Genomic DNA, 16,157 nt, shown 5'->3' on the forward strand with positions numbered 1-16,157 from the left:
CTATCTGCCACCGATTAGTCCGTCAACATGGCCAATGCGACGTGTGCTCGATTCCTCCTTCAGAGATCAACACGGGGGTTTCTGCTCTCCTCCAGGGCAGCACCCGCTTTTTCGAGGTATGGTGGTGCTTCATTAAAGGCTTGTGATTCATGTTGGCTCAAAGAGAGAGAGAGAGAGAGAGAGAGAGAAAAAAAGCAATCGGTTAAATAACTGTCCTGTTTTTATGAATTTCATCCCCTCTGTACGTGCGAAGCCCTGAAGACCAGGGCATCAACATGTCATTATCGTTATGAAATATCTGCGTTTGTCGCAGAGGTTTTGGTTTTGGATATATTTTACAAACATTTCTTCAAGGTAAATGTATTCCTATAATTATCTGTTGTGTTATTTACGTCATGAGGCGACTTAAATTCTCCTCTCACTCACTAAAGGAGCCTTTAGGTGGACCATAGACTATATATGTGGACTATACTGGATGTTAAAGAGAGTGATGAAATGTATGCACTGCAGCTGCTTATTTGTGATGCCTGATGTAATATATGTAATAATATTTGTTTTGTTTGTTGGGTTAAATGTCATGTTTTTGTGTTTGTTGTTATGTAATATTTTTTTTATTTAACTAATATGAAATAATGTACAGCTTGAGATGCAAGACAAATGTCAGAAGAATATTCTGACAATTAATTCAATCCAATCCAATCAAATCCAAAAGCAGTGACTTTTTTTTTTTTATTCTGATCATTAATTTATCACTGGTTTATTATTCGTTTAATATTAGACAGGCTAGTTAATAGTAAAACATGTCAATCACTGTATTCCACAGTCCAAAATGCAATCTTGTTGCTAAATTTGCTCAACAGATTTGTTCCAAACTTTTACCCAAAAAAGTGTTAAAGAAGCAAGGCATCACATTTGAGAAACTTTAATTCACAAAATTCTAGGCATGTTTGTAGGCTACTCAGCCATTCAAACCATGAAATTATCAAAATCAACAAGCAGTGTGCAAAAAAACAGTGGAGACATCATCTTTTTCGATGTTCGCTGTCACACATTTTGAATGTTTAATATTGTTTTCATTGCAGATCTCCGTGTTTTGGGTATCTAATCCTTAACTAGCAGGTATCGAGCATCATTCTGCGTTCAGGGGTTTAAAATAAACTTAATTAGTTTTGTAGTGGACAGTGTGACTCTTAGTTTTGTTGCTTGAAGTCAGAGCTAAAGTTGAGGCCTAAACAGATGATGAAAAATGGCCCAGTGCCCAGGCACTGACATGTAAAAGGTCCCCTGCTCGTCCTACTGAGGACATAGACAGCCAGACTAAAAGAGACACAACAACCGCAAACCATATAGATACAGGCTCTGTGTATCTTGCAGGTGTTCTGCATCATTTTGCATCTATTTTCCCATTTTGTGTCTCGTTTTAGTCATTTTACAAGCTCTTTTCGATCCGTTCTGTGGCCAAATCTTGGTTGTATGGCATCCCTGCTTGTTTTGCTTCCATTTTGTGTCTTTGTGGTACTTTGACACCTCTTCATTTTACATCTCTTCACTCACTGCCCTTTTGCAACCCTTTCTGATTATTTTACATCTCTTTCTGGGATATACATGTCCTTCTGGGATAAAACCATTCAGTAACCGTTCAATATTTTGTTTAAATGAGGGATCTATTCAATAATCTGAGCGTGACTTGAGGTTTAGCGGTCCATAAGGTTTCCATTTGAACAAACCCCATCTCTCAGTTTCCCCCTGAAGCTTCATTACGCAGTATCTCCGGCTCCATCTGGAGGTCATTTGTTTGCTCATGGCAGGTAAACTCATTTGTCCTCTGCTGTGCTGCTCTAAAAACCAGCTGGTGAGACTGCAGTTCACTGCAAAGTACTGTATCTCGCATTTAAAAAAAAGAAGAAAAAAAAGCATTGCTGAACTTGGCAAAGATTTTTGTAGAAGTCAGGAACAAAGTGTGACAGCAGGCTAACATTTGTTGTAGCTCCTTAGACAAGCAGAAATGTTTGTTTCTGGCTCGCAGAAAGAGGCCTGAAGCTTTTGGCTGACGGCACTGTCAGTAGGCTGGCGTTCGATTTTTGGCTTTTAAACTGGGCCATTTGGCTGCAGCGCCGCAGTGCAGCCTGGCAGAAAAGATCCTAAAGTCCGTTTCCTACCCACAGATTTCCAGCCCACGAACCATCTTTGCAATAACATCACAGACAATAAATGATATAAAATGATCTGTACTCGGTATGGTAATGGTTCTTACTTCATTTCGTTTGTTCTAGCCCATTTCTGTCTCGGGCTCATAGATTGGAACCCACTGATGATGAGTTGTACCAGCGCACCACAGTGTCCGTCATGCAGAAGGAGCAAGATGGTGGGATCATGATCCAAAGCTACAGTCCTGCAGGCTTCAACATTGATGGCAACAGGGTGTTTGGGCCTTGCGCTGTGCTGCCTCCTGCCATCCTGCAGTGGAACGTGAGATCAATATTCCGACGAATCCTCCCAGTTCTTAGTTTGTCACATCGCAGCCTTCTTTTTTTTTACTTAATTTGAACAAATATTTGTGTTTTATTTATCAATTTTAAATGTCTCTCGCTGCAGGTTGGCACTTTTAAAGACATCACGGAAGAAAGTGTTTCCCTCTTCCACATGGTTGAACCAAAAATAGGTACGAATAAAAAGCACACGGGCATCAGATGGGTGCCATATTAAAAGAAAACCGACATGATGTCTTAGAAAGGTGTTGAGCAGCATCTTTCCTCTTTTGCTGTTTTAATGATGATGGCGTCTAAAACATGTAGAATCTCCCAAAAGTGTTAAATTGGGTTGAGAATCTGTTCTCATTTTCATACTCATCAAACACATACGCTCATACGGAAGCTTTTCAATGCATTATGAATTATATTTTTCCATGAACTGATCCTTTATCTAGGTGTATGCATGGTACATTTAACAGAAAAAAAATAACATTTCCTCATGCATGGTGTTTGTCTTCTTGTCTTTTCTTCTTGGTTCGTGAAGAGATTCTTGTGTTGGGCACGGGCTCAAGGCTTGAACGAATTGACCCCGCAGTCCTCGCTCTTCTGAAGCGTAAAGGCATTGCAGTGGAGGTGCAGGACACGGTAAAGTATGCTCAGTGTCTCGGTGTCGATATGCTCTTTTTGAACGTACGAGGCACTTAAAAGACTGAGAGACTTCTGCTAATTGAGCCGCCCCTTAATTGACTTGCATGTCATCTCTGCGGTTTTACAGCCGAATGCGTGTGCAACCTTCAACTTCCTGAGCAGCGAACGAAGAATGACAGCTGCCGGACTGATCCCTCCTGCAGTCAGCACAGCCCTAGAAGTGACCAACGAATAAGTGTTGTGGTGTCAACAAGAGCAAGGACTGATCCCTGCAGCTAGAGGTTAGATATTCACTGACAAGTGAGATGGTCGTCATTCTTCTGCACAAAGCTTCCAACAAAACAAACTTGGCGACAGCTCTGACATTCAGTCGCAACGGTTATTTCTCTACAGATTAAAGTGTTTAAAGCAGCTACAGTCTCCCAGTGATCTAAGGTACACTCCGATGAGCAGTGAGTCAGCACCAGTTTGAGATGTCTTTCAAAAGTAAAAACAGAAGTTTGACAGTCGTCTTGTGCACTGACAATGTTGGGTTTCATTTCAGCTCTTCAAGCATTTGGCATTGGGTTGTTCATGAGAATGTGACACGGCACAGTTTTAATGTTGGCAACCAAATCTCGACTCTGAAATCTAAATTCAGCAGTAAGTGCGACTTTGTGTGCATGTGCTGAAAACGACCAAGTGCTCGGGTGAATGTAGTCGAGGGAGGATTTCAAAGATGGAGAGTCGGACAGTAATAAAGTGTGTAAACTGTATTCTTGTACATAAATACAAGTCTTGTGTAATATATATATATATATTATATAGTAAATGATTTACATGCAGTAAGCGGTAACCTTGCAAAGCTTTTAATGTGTTTTCATGAATACCATAAATGTATAGTAAGACCACCTCAGCATACTGTATTGTTTTGTTACGCAGGTGATCTGTGCAGCAGTTAAAGGGGATCACAATGTACCAAAAAAGGTTCCATATGTGTTAATGTGTTCCACCTGAGGTGGCGTTGGTGGCGACTGACCTTCATTTGGATAAGCCTCTTTACTCTGTGCGTCTGTCCGTCCTCTGCCTCCACATCGCCACCACTGACAAGCTGCCTGTGCAGCATATGACACACTTCAGTGTCTTTGTCCTTCTCACGCGTAAGACCCATAGATAAGAGAATCCACAAATCCTCTTCACATCAATGTGATTCACCTCCAATCATCTGCCTCAGTGCAACATGGCCAGAGGCGGCCTCAACGCTTTTAAACCCCCGTCATTCACATGCAGCCTGCTGCTCGAGTTGATTCACCTGCTTCAGATGAAAAACAAGCACAACGATTGGTGCTTAAAAAAAACAAAAAAATCAAGAACAATTCCAGGTAAAGTTGCTCCAGTAGGGTCACCTTTGTCCATGTGAAGAATTGATACATTCGTACCGAATTTGACTCATGAATTATGATAGCAGCTAAAAACAACCTAGAGTATAGATTTGTCCCCATTAAAGAATGTCATTATTTGGTCAAAATTTCAACCTGTTTTAGTTGATGTATTTGTCAAAAATTCAGATTTTCACAAAAGTGTACACAGATTTTTATTTGGTATAAAGAACAACTGTGTTGTATTCATGGCTAAACTGCTGATATACTATATTCATTTGTTTCATAACAAAACATTGCAGATGAAGAATTAGATCATGGGATTGCTAAAGGAAAAACACGTTTTGCAAAATTTCACAAAAAGGAATAGTAAACAAATTAAATGAAAAAAAACACATCCAACATTTACAGAGCACACTCACAGTTCACTCTACACACTACACGACACCCTCTGATTTACAGCTCTGCGGTATAATCATCCATTATGTCATTACAGCCTCCCAGCAGTTGAATCATTTGATCTCTCTGTTAAAAGTCTCTTTCTCAGTCGTCATCAGAGGTATGAGACTGGTGTCGTGATCCTCCGAAAGAGAGCTCTGCTCCTGTGAGCCGGCGGTACACGTCCTTGATGTCGTCACATTCAAGCTCAAAGTGGTTTGTTGTGTCATATGAGCGGGACACGAAAATCTAATCAGGAGGGAGGAAAGGGGGGAAATTATTGTCATCAACACCAGACACACCACAGCCAATCCAACATTTTGACCTTTCAATTGTTTTCAATTTGGGGACTCCCCTCATTACCTGACTCTTATTTCCATCTTCATTTGGAACCAGCAGGTTGGTGACAGACACAAATCTACATTCAATGTGTTGACAAGAAAAAAAAAAACATCAATTAAATGAATTGCAATTTCAATGACACTGCCATAAACACAGTTAAAAAACAGTCAAAGACTTGAAAGTGTCACTGACTTTTGCTTGATGGGCTCGAGCAGCTCCAGTCCCGGTTGCACCTCTTTCTCTGGGTTGCTGGTTTCCACAGTCGTACTCACCGTGGCGATGTACATCCCATCTGAGGCCACATTGTGGGTAAAGGACACTACGGATATATAGATGTCTGGATGGACAAAACGGAAGGGAGATAATTCATCAAGAGGGATAAACTTTTCATTCTTAAAGTCTGGTTGGTTGACACGCAAACACACGTTTGTAATTTAAGAACAACAAGTGTAAATTTGATTTATTTTGAATCTTTGAGCAACACAGTACCTGACTTCCTGTCGAGTTGTGATTGAGGGATGATGATCTGACAGGAGTTGGCCTCGTGAGTGTTTTTAACTGGATGGTTTAAGAAACAGATCACCCGGATGGCACGGCCCACTTTCTTGACTCGATTGGGAACGTAGCTGGGATCACAGATTAACTGTTTACAATGGAACAGCTGTTACAGGGAAAGAGAGGACACAATCACTGAGTGCACAACTGGACATTATCCGGCACCTCCACCACTTTATTTTACATTCACCATACCTTCCCCTCAGATTTAACAGCTTTCACTTTGCCGTTGTCCATCACAATCTCATCCACTGCTCTGTTCAACAGGAAGGTTCCTCCGTACTCTGCACTCAGTCTGAAACGCACAGAGGCAGGAGAGGACGCATAAATACGGCATATTTACTGCATTAGTAGAACAGCAAAGAATGATTCTATTAAAACTGGACTGTGTTTCAGAAGGTATTCAGGGAGAAATCGGAGTAATTGCTTTGTTTTGTTCATTTACATGAAACAAATCTTCAGTCCATTGTGCAGCAATATCTGCAATTTAAACTTTTCCGGTAACTGTTGATCTGTCCTGCACACTGACATGGAGGAACTTTAGCCCGTTCCTGCATACACAACAGCTTCAACTCTGGGATGGTGGTGGGTTTCACACGTGAACTGCTCGGTTGAGGTCCTTGCACAATATTTCTTCTATTAAGGTCAGAGGTTCGACTTGGCCGTTCAAAAGCATTGACTCTATTCTTCTTTAGCCATTCTTTGGTAGAACAACTCAGACTTGCTGAGTTGCTTCATGACCTGTTTTCTCTTGAGATTCATGGACAGATGTCCTCACATTTTCCTTTAAAACTTGCTATTGCAATTCAGAGGGAAATGTCTTTTGTATGATCCATAATACACGAATGATGGTGCGAATAATGGATCCCTGTTCTTTAAATAAAACGGAGCTGCCACTCACCTGATTATCTTCCTATTGACTAAAAAATCCTGACTTTTACTTTACATTCAAATTAACTGCTAATCCTGGAGATTCACATACTTTTGCCACTTACAGACATAATATTGGATTATTTTCCTCAATAAATGAATGAGTGGTTGTAATATTTTTTTTTCTCAATTGTTTAACTGGCTTCTCTTTATTTATTTTTAGAACACATGTCAATAGCAGATCATGTTTTTGGTCATATTTTATAAAAAGAAATCACCGAAAATTCAACTTCAACGCACCACTGTACAACTCGTGTGAGTCTCACCTTGCAAATCCCTGTGGCAGTTCACCCAGCCCGTACACCGGGTAGAGATATGGACTGGCATTGTGGCGGGACAAAGACTCAGAGTACAGCTTGATCCGGCTGATGGTTTCCAAACAGGGCTGGTCCAGGTAGCTGCAGGTACACCAGGGAAGAGGTTCGGATAATCAGTGATTATCTGGTTCAGTCTGGTCTGGTTTATATAAATTCCCATAACTGACCTCTCAGTGCTGTGTAAGGCTATGGTATGACCTATGAACTCTATAACATCTTGTCCCAGGTCAAAGCGGCTGAACAGGTCCCGTGTGGTTGTTTTTTTAGGATCCACATCCTGGTAGGTGCGAGGGTTTCTCGCGTCAAAATTCAGGGCGAAGACCAGCAGCTTCTTGAACCTTCTCTTGTCAAACATGCCCATCAGATCTGAAAATAGATGTTTTGTTTTAATATTTAAAAAAATAAACACGTTCATGGAAATGTATTTCAAAAAGTGCAATAACTTTATTAATCACCTGAAGCCTGGGCGTCTTCCTCTGTGGCGGGAACTTTGTGCAACTTGCCTGCCTTGTACACAAAGCTGCCCTCAACAACTTTGAAGTCCAGATAGCGTGTCACCTCAGTGTGCACCAAGATTTTTACCAGCTGACCTATAAAGCACAAACACAGCAGGTGGCAGGAACAAAATGAAAGTTCAACCAAAGATTCAAAATGAATAAATAAAAAACTAGCTTTTCAGTGCAACAACCTCAGATTTACAGGTTTAGATTCTCACCAGTAGCAAGAAAAAATTTGGGGATGAGGTCAATGTTCCACTCTTTTCCACGGCTCATTGATTTAGAAGGACCTGAAACCTTAAACTTCTTGTATAGCTGTGTATGAAGAAAACATCAAAATTCAACAATAGCATTCTGTTTTGAAAGAGATATAAATGTCTGCACGTGTAATTTGTTTCTTTGAACGCACCTCATTAAGGGGAGAAATGGATGCACTCTCTCCTCCATAGTAAGGATTCTTGTCAATGTGAAGAACTTTTTTGCCATTTAGAGACATCAAACCAGAGAGGATACATTCCTGATAGAGACAGGGAGGTGTTAGTCAGCGGTTCAGATGTGGGCAGAATCAACAGTTGGCAGAGTGCGAGTATGCAGACCAGGACCAGTGCAATGATATAATTTAATTACCATTAATCCCTTTTAATAGTTAGGCTAACAGGAGTCCAGTAGGTCTCATGTGGGTGATCAGTAAACATGTTATATACATGGGATGAAGTTTATTAACTTTAAAAACAATTATTAATTATGGTGAAACAAGTAATGATTCCATATATTTTAATGTACAAAAGTAAATATGTGCATCTGTATCTGGTGATAACTATAATCGACATAATTCATGGCACTGCATCCTGTTTTTGTCAAGTAAATTGCTTAAACATCTGAGAAAATAGTACTTTTAATGTGAATAAAGTGGTAACACTGTGTTTGTATTTCTATTTGATGCAATAAAGACATCCTAATATTCTTTTTTTAAGCCCTAAGGACTACACAACAAAACACATTTCGCTTTGTTGATGGAGCTAAAACTCTGCAGCCTTTGAGTGAGCCATACCTGCCAGTTACTGTGCTTCAAAGAATCTGAATGAACCTACAGAAGGTGCCATATCCTGTAAACCGACAGACGCACGTTACGTTTCTGTGTATTTTACAACAGATAAAAGCGTTCTTACCTTCAGTCCAGTTCCAAGCACTATAATATCATATTCCTGCATCCTCACAGTGTCTCACTGCTTCACTGAATCCCAGTTTCTCCTGACTGCAGCCTGTTGTACTGTATATGTGTGTATATGTGTGTGTTTGTGTAGGTGTGCATGAGTGAAGATACAGAAACAAGTGTGATGATGATAGGTGACAGTAATTTCTTTGTGTTCCCCTTTCCAATAATCCTCTTAAGACCGGCACATGCATGCAATGTGTGTGTGTGTGTGTGTGTGTGTGTGCGTGTGTGTGTGTGTGTGTGTGAAAGGAAGAGAGCTCTATGAAGCTGTGGTTCTCAGTCAGGGTTAATTGAGGGATTAAATGTTGATGGTGCCTGCAGTTATGAAAGTATTTATGAGATCAGTTGCTTAAGTGTGAATACAACAACATAACAGTACTCTGTTAGGAGTAAGAGCTCTTCATATAAAAATTCTACCAAAGAAAAAGAACACAAGTATTAGTAATATGTGATTTAAGTCTCAAAAGTAAAAATACTGGATCTATGGTGAAGTGGGATTTATGTATTGTGTTATTGTTTGATTGATACTGATGAATCAAGTAGTAGTTTAAAGTTGTAGCCGGTGGAGGTGGAGCTAGTGTTACCTACCTTAATTACAGATCAGATCATTACTTTCTTTTTTAAGATATTGGGCATTTTAATACCATAAAAATACCAATGTGAGAAGTTTGGTAGGTAAATGCCTCTTTGGTGAACTGCTAATAACTAGTCTACATCTCTAGAACGACAACCAGCCTCAACCAGCCCCTGCTTCTTTTTTTTTTGCCGGGGGTTGCCAGCCCAAAACAAACAAACAAAAAAATACAATTCGTCTATTATTTAACAATGTGTACATTAAGTAGTTCCAACCCAGCGATCTGATTGGTCAATTTGGACCGTGCTCAAATCACCATAAAGCATCACACCCTGCTCCTCACTAGAGATATCACTCCGCCTCCTCAATGGGAATATATAATTAGGACCCGATCACCGATGGTGCGAAAGCCTTATTGTTCTTCAAGGATTTATTATTCAGGGGTAATATTATTCTCCGTGAACGCGCGTCTCTTTTCGTATTTTAGTGGAGTCGCGAGAGGGCGTGGCCAAATGGCTCTCTAGCGCCCCCTAAGCAGAATATCAGTAAGTATCACTGATTAATTAAGTAAGGTGCAGGTACCTCAAACTTCCACGTGTCAGATAATTATTTATTTTCCAGCACTACGTGTCATAAATTGAGAAACAGGCACCCACAAAACAGCCTATTTTAGTGTGCTTGTTTCTCTTTCCTGCGTGTTCATTTTCGTATTTAAACAAAAATAAATAAATATATATATATATATATATATATATATATATATATATATATATATATATCTTTATCGTCAGCTAAACCAAACCAAAAATAGGATAATTTAATCATTACACAACAATACAATCAGTAATTGCTTTAAAAGTGCAAACTATTTAATTGTGATGACCAACTATAAAAACTACATTACCCATGATGCCCGGAGAAGAAGATTTCCGGGTCGTGAAAATGATTGTTGTAGCGCTCGTATTTACTACCCGGGCACTCGGGAGAGAGGAGCGGGGTGGTAGGAACAACAACGTTATACACCACGTGCAGACTCCGCCTCCCCGGGGTTTCATTTCGGGAAGCTCCGGGTCACAGTGGGAGCGGACCTTGTGTCGAGTGGCCGCTGATCAGTGAGTTTTGCAGCCGCCTGGCATCGTCTTGATCTGCAGAGGTGAACAAACCAGAGACATGTCTTCAGCACAGACAGTGAGTAGCTTAGTTAACTGTTTTGGTTTTATTTGACAAACAACAACTCGGTCGGACAGTTAACGTAGCTTTAACTACTCTACTTTTTTTTTTTTTTTTTAGCTTTAGTTTCACCTCCTGTATAATTTTTAACAAGGTTGTAATTATCTATCTGATAATATAGTTATTTAAGTTGAATTATGTCAATGACACGTTACAGCAGTCCGGTCACAGTGCATTGATAACTATAATCGATGAGACGTGAAAATACGTTTAGGAAGTACAAAAGAGGTGTGTTCAGTTGTTCACGCCCAGTTTAGTGACATGAACACGGATGGTACATGTTAAGTCACCGGCCTGGATCTTAATTCACCGAGAAAACAATCATCTGATCTCAAATGTACTTAAAGAAGTTTTGCTCATTCGTTGTTCCCAGATCTGCACATCTTGTCTGTTACCAATAGTCTGTATCAGAGAGAGAAACGTCAGAGTAAAACTTGGTTACCTGTCCCAAGAGTTTTAAAAAAACTAGTTTTGAACAATTCACTGTTTTTGAATGAGAAAATCACTGGAGGCCCCAAGATACCATATCATAACGATCCTTAAGTCACAATGTCATATTATTGTCATTTTAAACATTTTGCTATGTGCCAAGTACTGTGATTACATATGTTGTGATATATTGTGATTTATTACCTTTTTTTTTTTTTTTTTTTTCAACAGCAAATTATGCCTCTTAAGGACAACTTTGTCAACATCTGTTTTCTGTGCTCCAATAAAGGTTTTAGCGTGTTCATCGTTTCTACTGGTGCAGATTGGCCAGCATTGTCACGAACGGCTTTCAGAAATATTACATGCACCCGACACATTTATTTATATATTTAGACGCGCCCGTGTAACGATAAATAATTGCCACCTAAAATATTCTGACACTGTGCTGTACGGCTTCCCCCGCCCACCTCACCCCACCCTTAGTTTTTAGATAAAGACCCGGACCAACACAGCCGGGTATCTGTTCAGTCCAGCCCTGGATTTCTGGAGAGATTGAGTGAAACTGCAGGAGGAGCCGTTGTTGGCGTCGCGCTGTTTTTCCTCTCAATTTATGTTCTCTTCACCAACGAGGTAAGAAACACTCCCACAGCAGGAAATGGTCGCGTTCAAGTACCCTGCATCAGAGCCACAGTAATTTTACACAAAACAAAAACAACTAAAGACAGGTCTTGTGTAACTTGTTTTTCTCTCCAGGGACGAGCTCTGCAAACGGCACGTTCTCTGGATGAAGGTCTGTCTCAGGTGGTGTCCTTGGGGCCGTACGCCGGCCTTGACCTGCAGAACAACAACCGTTTGGTTCACCTGTCTGCACGGCTGCTTACCGCGCAGGTAGGCCGTCCTCCAGGCTCGCTCCCTGCTTTTGAACACCGCTCTGTTAAACTCACTCACACTCTGGTGATGAACTGTGTCTTCATCCGGCGGCCGCCTCGGTGTCAAGACTGAGTGGATTCGATAAATCTTTATCCAACTGATAATTTGGTCATGTTGATATATCGGCAGGTGCTGGCTTTTGCACGTGGTGTATATTGACATACGTTTGGCTGGTAAGCAGCGAGACAAGTCAGTGCAGTGCGGTTTAGGAGGACACTCTCTTCACAGTAGAGAGGGTTTGCTGGTTTCTATCCAAATCTAGTATAAATTTTGAGCAAAGTTTTAGAGCTTTGGCAACAGAAACTAACGAGAAAAAAATAAAATAAAGTTCTCATGTATTCGTATCTGAATCGTACTCGAAATGCAACATTCCAGATTTCCCCGCGCAAATTGTCTGATACCGATGGATGTTTTTGTCGGGAGTGTTGTGATTTTTCAGTCGAATCGTTTGTTTTCTGTTGTGTCGCTGATGTGAAAGTGAAATGAAGCGACCTGACCGCCAGGAGGAAGGCGGCAGACGCGTCACATCTAAAATCTGCTGAATGGAATGCAGTTTTCAGGTGTGAACTTCAGTTAAACATTCACGTGTCTGTGCAGCCCCTGCACGACCCCAACTACAGAGTGGTGGTGCAGGCAGTGAAGCTGAAGAGGCAGGTGGAGATGTACCAGTGGGTGGAGTACAGCGAGAGCAAGTGAGTCCACCGCGTGCACCTCGACACTTCAGCGTCGTTACTCTGAAGACGAGCGAGTTAGTTACTGTACGATTCCTTTTAGGGACTTCCAGGAGGATGGTCAAACCAAGACGGAGATGACGTACAACTACAGTGAGCCGTGCTTTTATTATCGAGACCGAAACCCGTCGTCCCTGGCGACAACGTGACTTGGAAGCCGTGGAGTCGTTCGGTTGCTCGATGCGAAGTTAAAAACGGCGCGACTCTTTATTTTTCTTTTTTCTTCTTCCTTCTTTAGACACCGAGTGGAAATCGGAGCTCGTCAACAGTCGGCATTTTGATAAGGAAATCGGTCACCAGAACCCGAGGTACGTCGATGATTTGAAGATGACGATTGTTCCGGCGTGTGTTTTTGCGTGCAGCTCATGTTCACTTCCGTGTCTGCGTCTCAGCGCCATGGCGGTGGAGGCCGTGACAGTGGTGGCTCCTGAAGTTCGAGTTGGACCGTTCATTCTGTCTAAAGGTATCCGTCATAAACACGCATACAGACGCACAGTCGTACGCGTTTCTATTTTTCTCACCAGCTGACATCTTTCTTTCTTTTTCTTTTTTTTTTTTTGTGTCATCAGGCCTGGTGGAGCAGATAAACAACTTCCAGACGCTGAGTTTGAGAGATTTTGCCGTCTTTAACTTGGACCCTTTTCTCACCGTTGATGACGATTATTTCTACCACACGTCATACCCGCGCAGGCCGGAGGTGAGCGTCGACACGGGAACTTCGCGTGCCGTGTTCTCCAGACCGCTGCGCTGGCTGAGTTGCTGTTGTTTTTGCTTCCTGAGGTTGGGGATGTGCGCGTGAGATTCTCCTACGCTGGACTGAGTGGGGAGACCTCAAACCTCGGCCGGGCTCAAACTGTGGGTGCTGCACATGTCCTGTTCCAATATTCACGCCGACGTATTACTAAATGACGGACTTAAAGCATCTCTACATATATTTCCACTGTGTCCCATGTAATTCTGTGATGTTGTCATTAATCAGGCTCGCTAATTCAATAGTGAAAAGTTTTTAGAATATTGAAACCATGGCCACGGCTAATGATTCATTTTATAAAAATGTTCTTCCACTATCGATTAATTCCTTCCTGATTAATTGTTTTAGTCTAAAAAGTGTCATCCAACGGCGCATGTTTTATATCCGTTAGTATGAAATTGTTTAAGCATGTTCATTTCTTGTATTTTATCTGCAAAACCAACATAGAGTATAAATTACTGTATGTACACTAAACAGTTCATACATGAGAAGCAGAAGAGTAACAAAAGTCTCACATTTGAGGAGCAGAAGCTATGAAACTTTTACCTGGAAAAAAAAAAATCAATTATCAATATATCTACTGATTAACTTCTTTTTTATTATTATTATTATTATTATTATTATTATTATTCAGACTTCATTTTCTTAGCACTAATTGAAACTGTCAGTTCCTTTGTGCACAACCCGTTTGAGCTGTAGAGGCTGGTGACTGTTTTTCAGGTCAGTATCGTAGCCATGCAGAGAGGAGAGCAGCTGATTCCCTTCAAAACCAAGTCAGGAGACACTCTGGAGATCATTTATCTGGAGGAGCTCTCTGCAGAGGTCAGCGTGGATTTTTTTTTGATATCATTTGTCGCACAGTTGTTACACAACTCTTTGGGGAACAACATCCGTATGTTACAGTCCACGTACTCAAGTGTCTGGCTAAAGCACATTTTCCACACGGTTCTCATCAGTTTGGTAATGCGGTCGTATTTCTGTGCGCAGGAGGTGTTTGATCGGGAACACCAGTCCAACAGTGTGACGACGTGGGGACTCCGGGTCGGCGGCTGGGCCCTGATGTTCCTCAGTATCCAGCTGACCATGCGCATCATCCACACACTGGGTAAACGCAACGCTCGCTGCAGCCACGCCGCACACACTTTCCATCCCTCGCCGTACTCGTACATTTATACTCCCTGCCTTGTCGTGTGCCTGCAGTGGACTGGGTTCCGATCCTCAGAGAGCTCGTGTCTGTCGGACTGAAGATCTTCGCGTTGTCCGTCTCCGGCTCGCTGTCCCTTCTCGTAATCGCAGCTGGCTGGCTGTTTTACCGACCGCTGACGGCTGCGGCTCTGGGAGCGCTCGCTGCGCTTCCGGTATTTCTCGCCCGCTCAAGACTTCCAGCCAAGAAGAACGAGTGACTATTAAGCCGATGGTCAGAGTGATTTTTGTGCAGCCCGGCTGCAGCCGTCCCATCAGAGGTGTGAGGCGGTATCGTGCGGCCAGCATTTCCACAGCGGGTTAGAAACGGAATTGCTTAAACAAAGGTAAAAAAAAAAAAAGAAGAAGTTTTAATCAAACATCCATCAGATGTATTTATGTATAAAAAGAAACCTTAGTGCTGGTGTTTTCCTTTCAGACATTAGTGGACGATTTCTGTTTCCTTGAAATATTATCAGATGTAGCCTTTCAGAAGTTCTTCCAAGCTTGCAAACATACACTTGCTGTTGTTTCACTTTTACTGTAAATATAACTCCTCGAAGTGTTCGCTTCCACAAAACGTCGACTCGCTTGACGGCTTTTAACGACACAAAGCTAAAACAAAAGCAGTCGTGTACAATAACTCCACCCGTAGGTTTAGTTTCTGCTGACAGGTGTTGATTCCTCTTTATGATCATGATACAAGGTGCAGTTTGTGCTGCTGGGGAGGTGATTTTAATATTTAGTCCACACTCATTGATGTAAACAGGGTGGACCAAATATTAAACAAGCTGCACAATTGTAACCGGGAATTTATTGCACTGTATTAGCCTCCACTAGTTTTAGCGCAACTAAGTGTAGCTAATAAACTGCTTAACTTAATGTTTATTATGTAAAATAATCTTTTCATATCCTTCCGCTCAATCAGCAGCACGAGGAAACATGGTGTACACATACTTGTAATGTACAGCTCATTAGGGAATTGTTCATAAATTGAAAAATGAAGGACTTGAGGTAAAAAAAAAAAAAAAAAAAGTTTAAAATGTTCATTTATAAAATGGAAAAGACATCAGAGATACCAAAGAACTGCGGGGGTGCAATTTGTTTGTATGCATTATGTTGAATAAAGCGCTTTTGTGGTTGTGGGCTTCAAATGTTTTCTAACGACGTTTGGCTCATTTTTCATATTTGAGTTTAAGCTGGTCGCGAAATACAGATGCCGACAAGTTGAACCTAATTAGCATTATTACAGAGATAAAATGTATAAAGATGATGTAGAAACGGTAGGCAGTAGTTTGTCCATCACAGAGCGCTGACAAGTTTATTTTCTCAACTATTAAATGTCCTCATTGGTACATAGCTAATGCTTTAATTTTTAATGAGTCGTTAAAGGGATTCTTATCAAAAAAAAAAGCTGCTTCTCCTCAAAAATGAATTTTCTGTTGGGCTCTGTGGGCAAAACACTGAAAATAGAGTGGTTAGTGTTTATCTGTAATGTCCAGCATATCTGCTAAATGCACTTGAGCTTGCACTGTGGCTGACCCACACCCTCACCCAC

General features: G+C 41.3%; 3 protein-coding genes across 3 annotated transcripts; 2 read left to right on the top strand and 1 right to left on the bottom strand.

Moving 5' to 3' along the window:
• Position 1: 1 nt before the first annotated feature.
• On the top strand, positions 2–4,009 carry ndufaf3 (NADH:ubiquinone oxidoreductase complex assembly factor). The gene is made up of 5 exons (XM_069142576.1): positions 2–116; positions 2,274–2,469; positions 2,596–2,662; positions 3,016–3,116; positions 3,247–4,009. The coding sequence occupies exons 1-5, from the start codon at positions 28–30 to the stop codon at positions 3,352–3,354; spliced, it is 561 nt and encodes a 186-aa protein (XP_068998677.1). The 5' UTR covers positions 2–27; the 3' UTR covers positions 3,355–4,009.
• A 682-nt stretch (positions 4,010–4,691) lies between these two features.
• Positions 4,692–9,265, bottom strand: LOC138194106 (rab GDP dissociation inhibitor beta). Its single transcript, XM_069142564.1, has 11 exons — positions 8,726–9,265; positions 7,966–8,073; positions 7,775–7,871; positions 7,515–7,649; positions 7,227–7,425; positions 7,009–7,140; positions 6,008–6,107; positions 5,747–5,918; positions 5,450–5,594; positions 5,279–5,333; positions 4,692–5,164 (listed from the first exon to the last, which is right to left on the bottom strand). Exons 1-11 carry the CDS (start codon positions 8,765–8,767, stop codon positions 5,021–5,023), a joined length of 1,329 nt encoding a protein of 442 aa, XP_068998665.1. The 5' UTR covers positions 8,768–9,265; the 3' UTR covers positions 4,692–5,020.
• Positions 9,266–10,431: 1,166 nt separating this feature from the next.
• On the top strand, positions 10,432–15,766 carry LOC138194121 (transmembrane protein 43). The gene is made up of 12 exons (XM_069142590.1): positions 10,432–10,534; positions 11,489–11,635; positions 11,759–11,893; positions 12,533–12,627; positions 12,710–12,759; positions 12,905–12,974; positions 13,059–13,129; positions 13,236–13,363; positions 13,447–13,521; positions 14,138–14,239; positions 14,405–14,522; positions 14,618–15,766. The coding sequence occupies exons 1-12, from the start codon at positions 10,517–10,519 to the stop codon at positions 14,818–14,820; spliced, it is 1,212 nt and encodes a 403-aa protein (XP_068998691.1). The 5' UTR covers positions 10,432–10,516; the 3' UTR covers positions 14,821–15,766.
• Positions 15,767–16,157: the final 391 nt, after the last annotated feature.

Source organism: Embiotoca jacksoni, unplaced genomic scaffold (genome assembly GCF_022577435.1).
Source record: "Embiotoca jacksoni isolate LCO1_2020_lvr unplaced genomic scaffold, fEmbJac1.0.p SCAF_1, whole genome shotgun sequence".
Taxonomy (NCBI): Eukaryota; Metazoa; Chordata; class Actinopteri; family Embiotocidae; genus Embiotoca; species Embiotoca jacksoni.

What these genes read in the sequence shown, in the direction of transcription:
- ndufaf3 (XM_069142576.1), top strand. Translation starts at nt 28, where the DNA reads ATGGCCAATGCGACGTGTGCTCGATTCCTCCTTCAGAGATCAACACGG. An exon ending in CTGCCATCCTGCAGTGGAAC is followed by an intron (nt 2,470 to 2,595) that starts GTGAGATCAATA and finishes CTCTCGCTGCAG; the next exon opens with GTTGGCACTTTTAAAGACAT. An exon ending in CATGGTTGAACCAAAAATAG is followed by an intron (nt 2,663 to 3,015) that starts GTACGAATAAAA and finishes TGGTTCGTGAAG; the next exon opens with AGATTCTTGTGTTGGGCACG.
- LOC138194106 (XM_069142564.1), bottom strand. Translation starts at nt 8,767, where the DNA reads ATGCAGGAATATGATATTATAGTGCTTGGAACTGGACTGAAG. An exon ending in CAAATTTTTTCTTGCTACTG is followed by an intron (nt 7,650 to 7,774) that starts GTGAGAATCTAA and finishes TGTGCTTTATAG; the next exon opens with GTCAGCTGGTAAAAATCTTG. An exon ending in CTCGAGCCCATCAAGCAAAA is followed by an intron (nt 5,334 to 5,449) that starts GTCAGTGACACT and finishes CATTGAATGTAG; the next exon opens with ATTTGTGTCTGTCACCAACC.
- LOC138194121 (XM_069142590.1), top strand. An exon ending in ATGTTCTCTTCACCAACGAG is followed by an intron (nt 11,636 to 11,758) that starts GTAAGAAACACT and finishes TTTTCTCTCCAG; the next exon opens with GGACGAGCTCTGCAAACGGC. An exon ending in TGGAGGAGCTCTCTGCAGAG is followed by an intron (nt 14,240 to 14,404) that starts GTCAGCGTGGAT and finishes TTCTGTGCGCAG; the next exon opens with GAGGTGTTTGATCGGGAACA.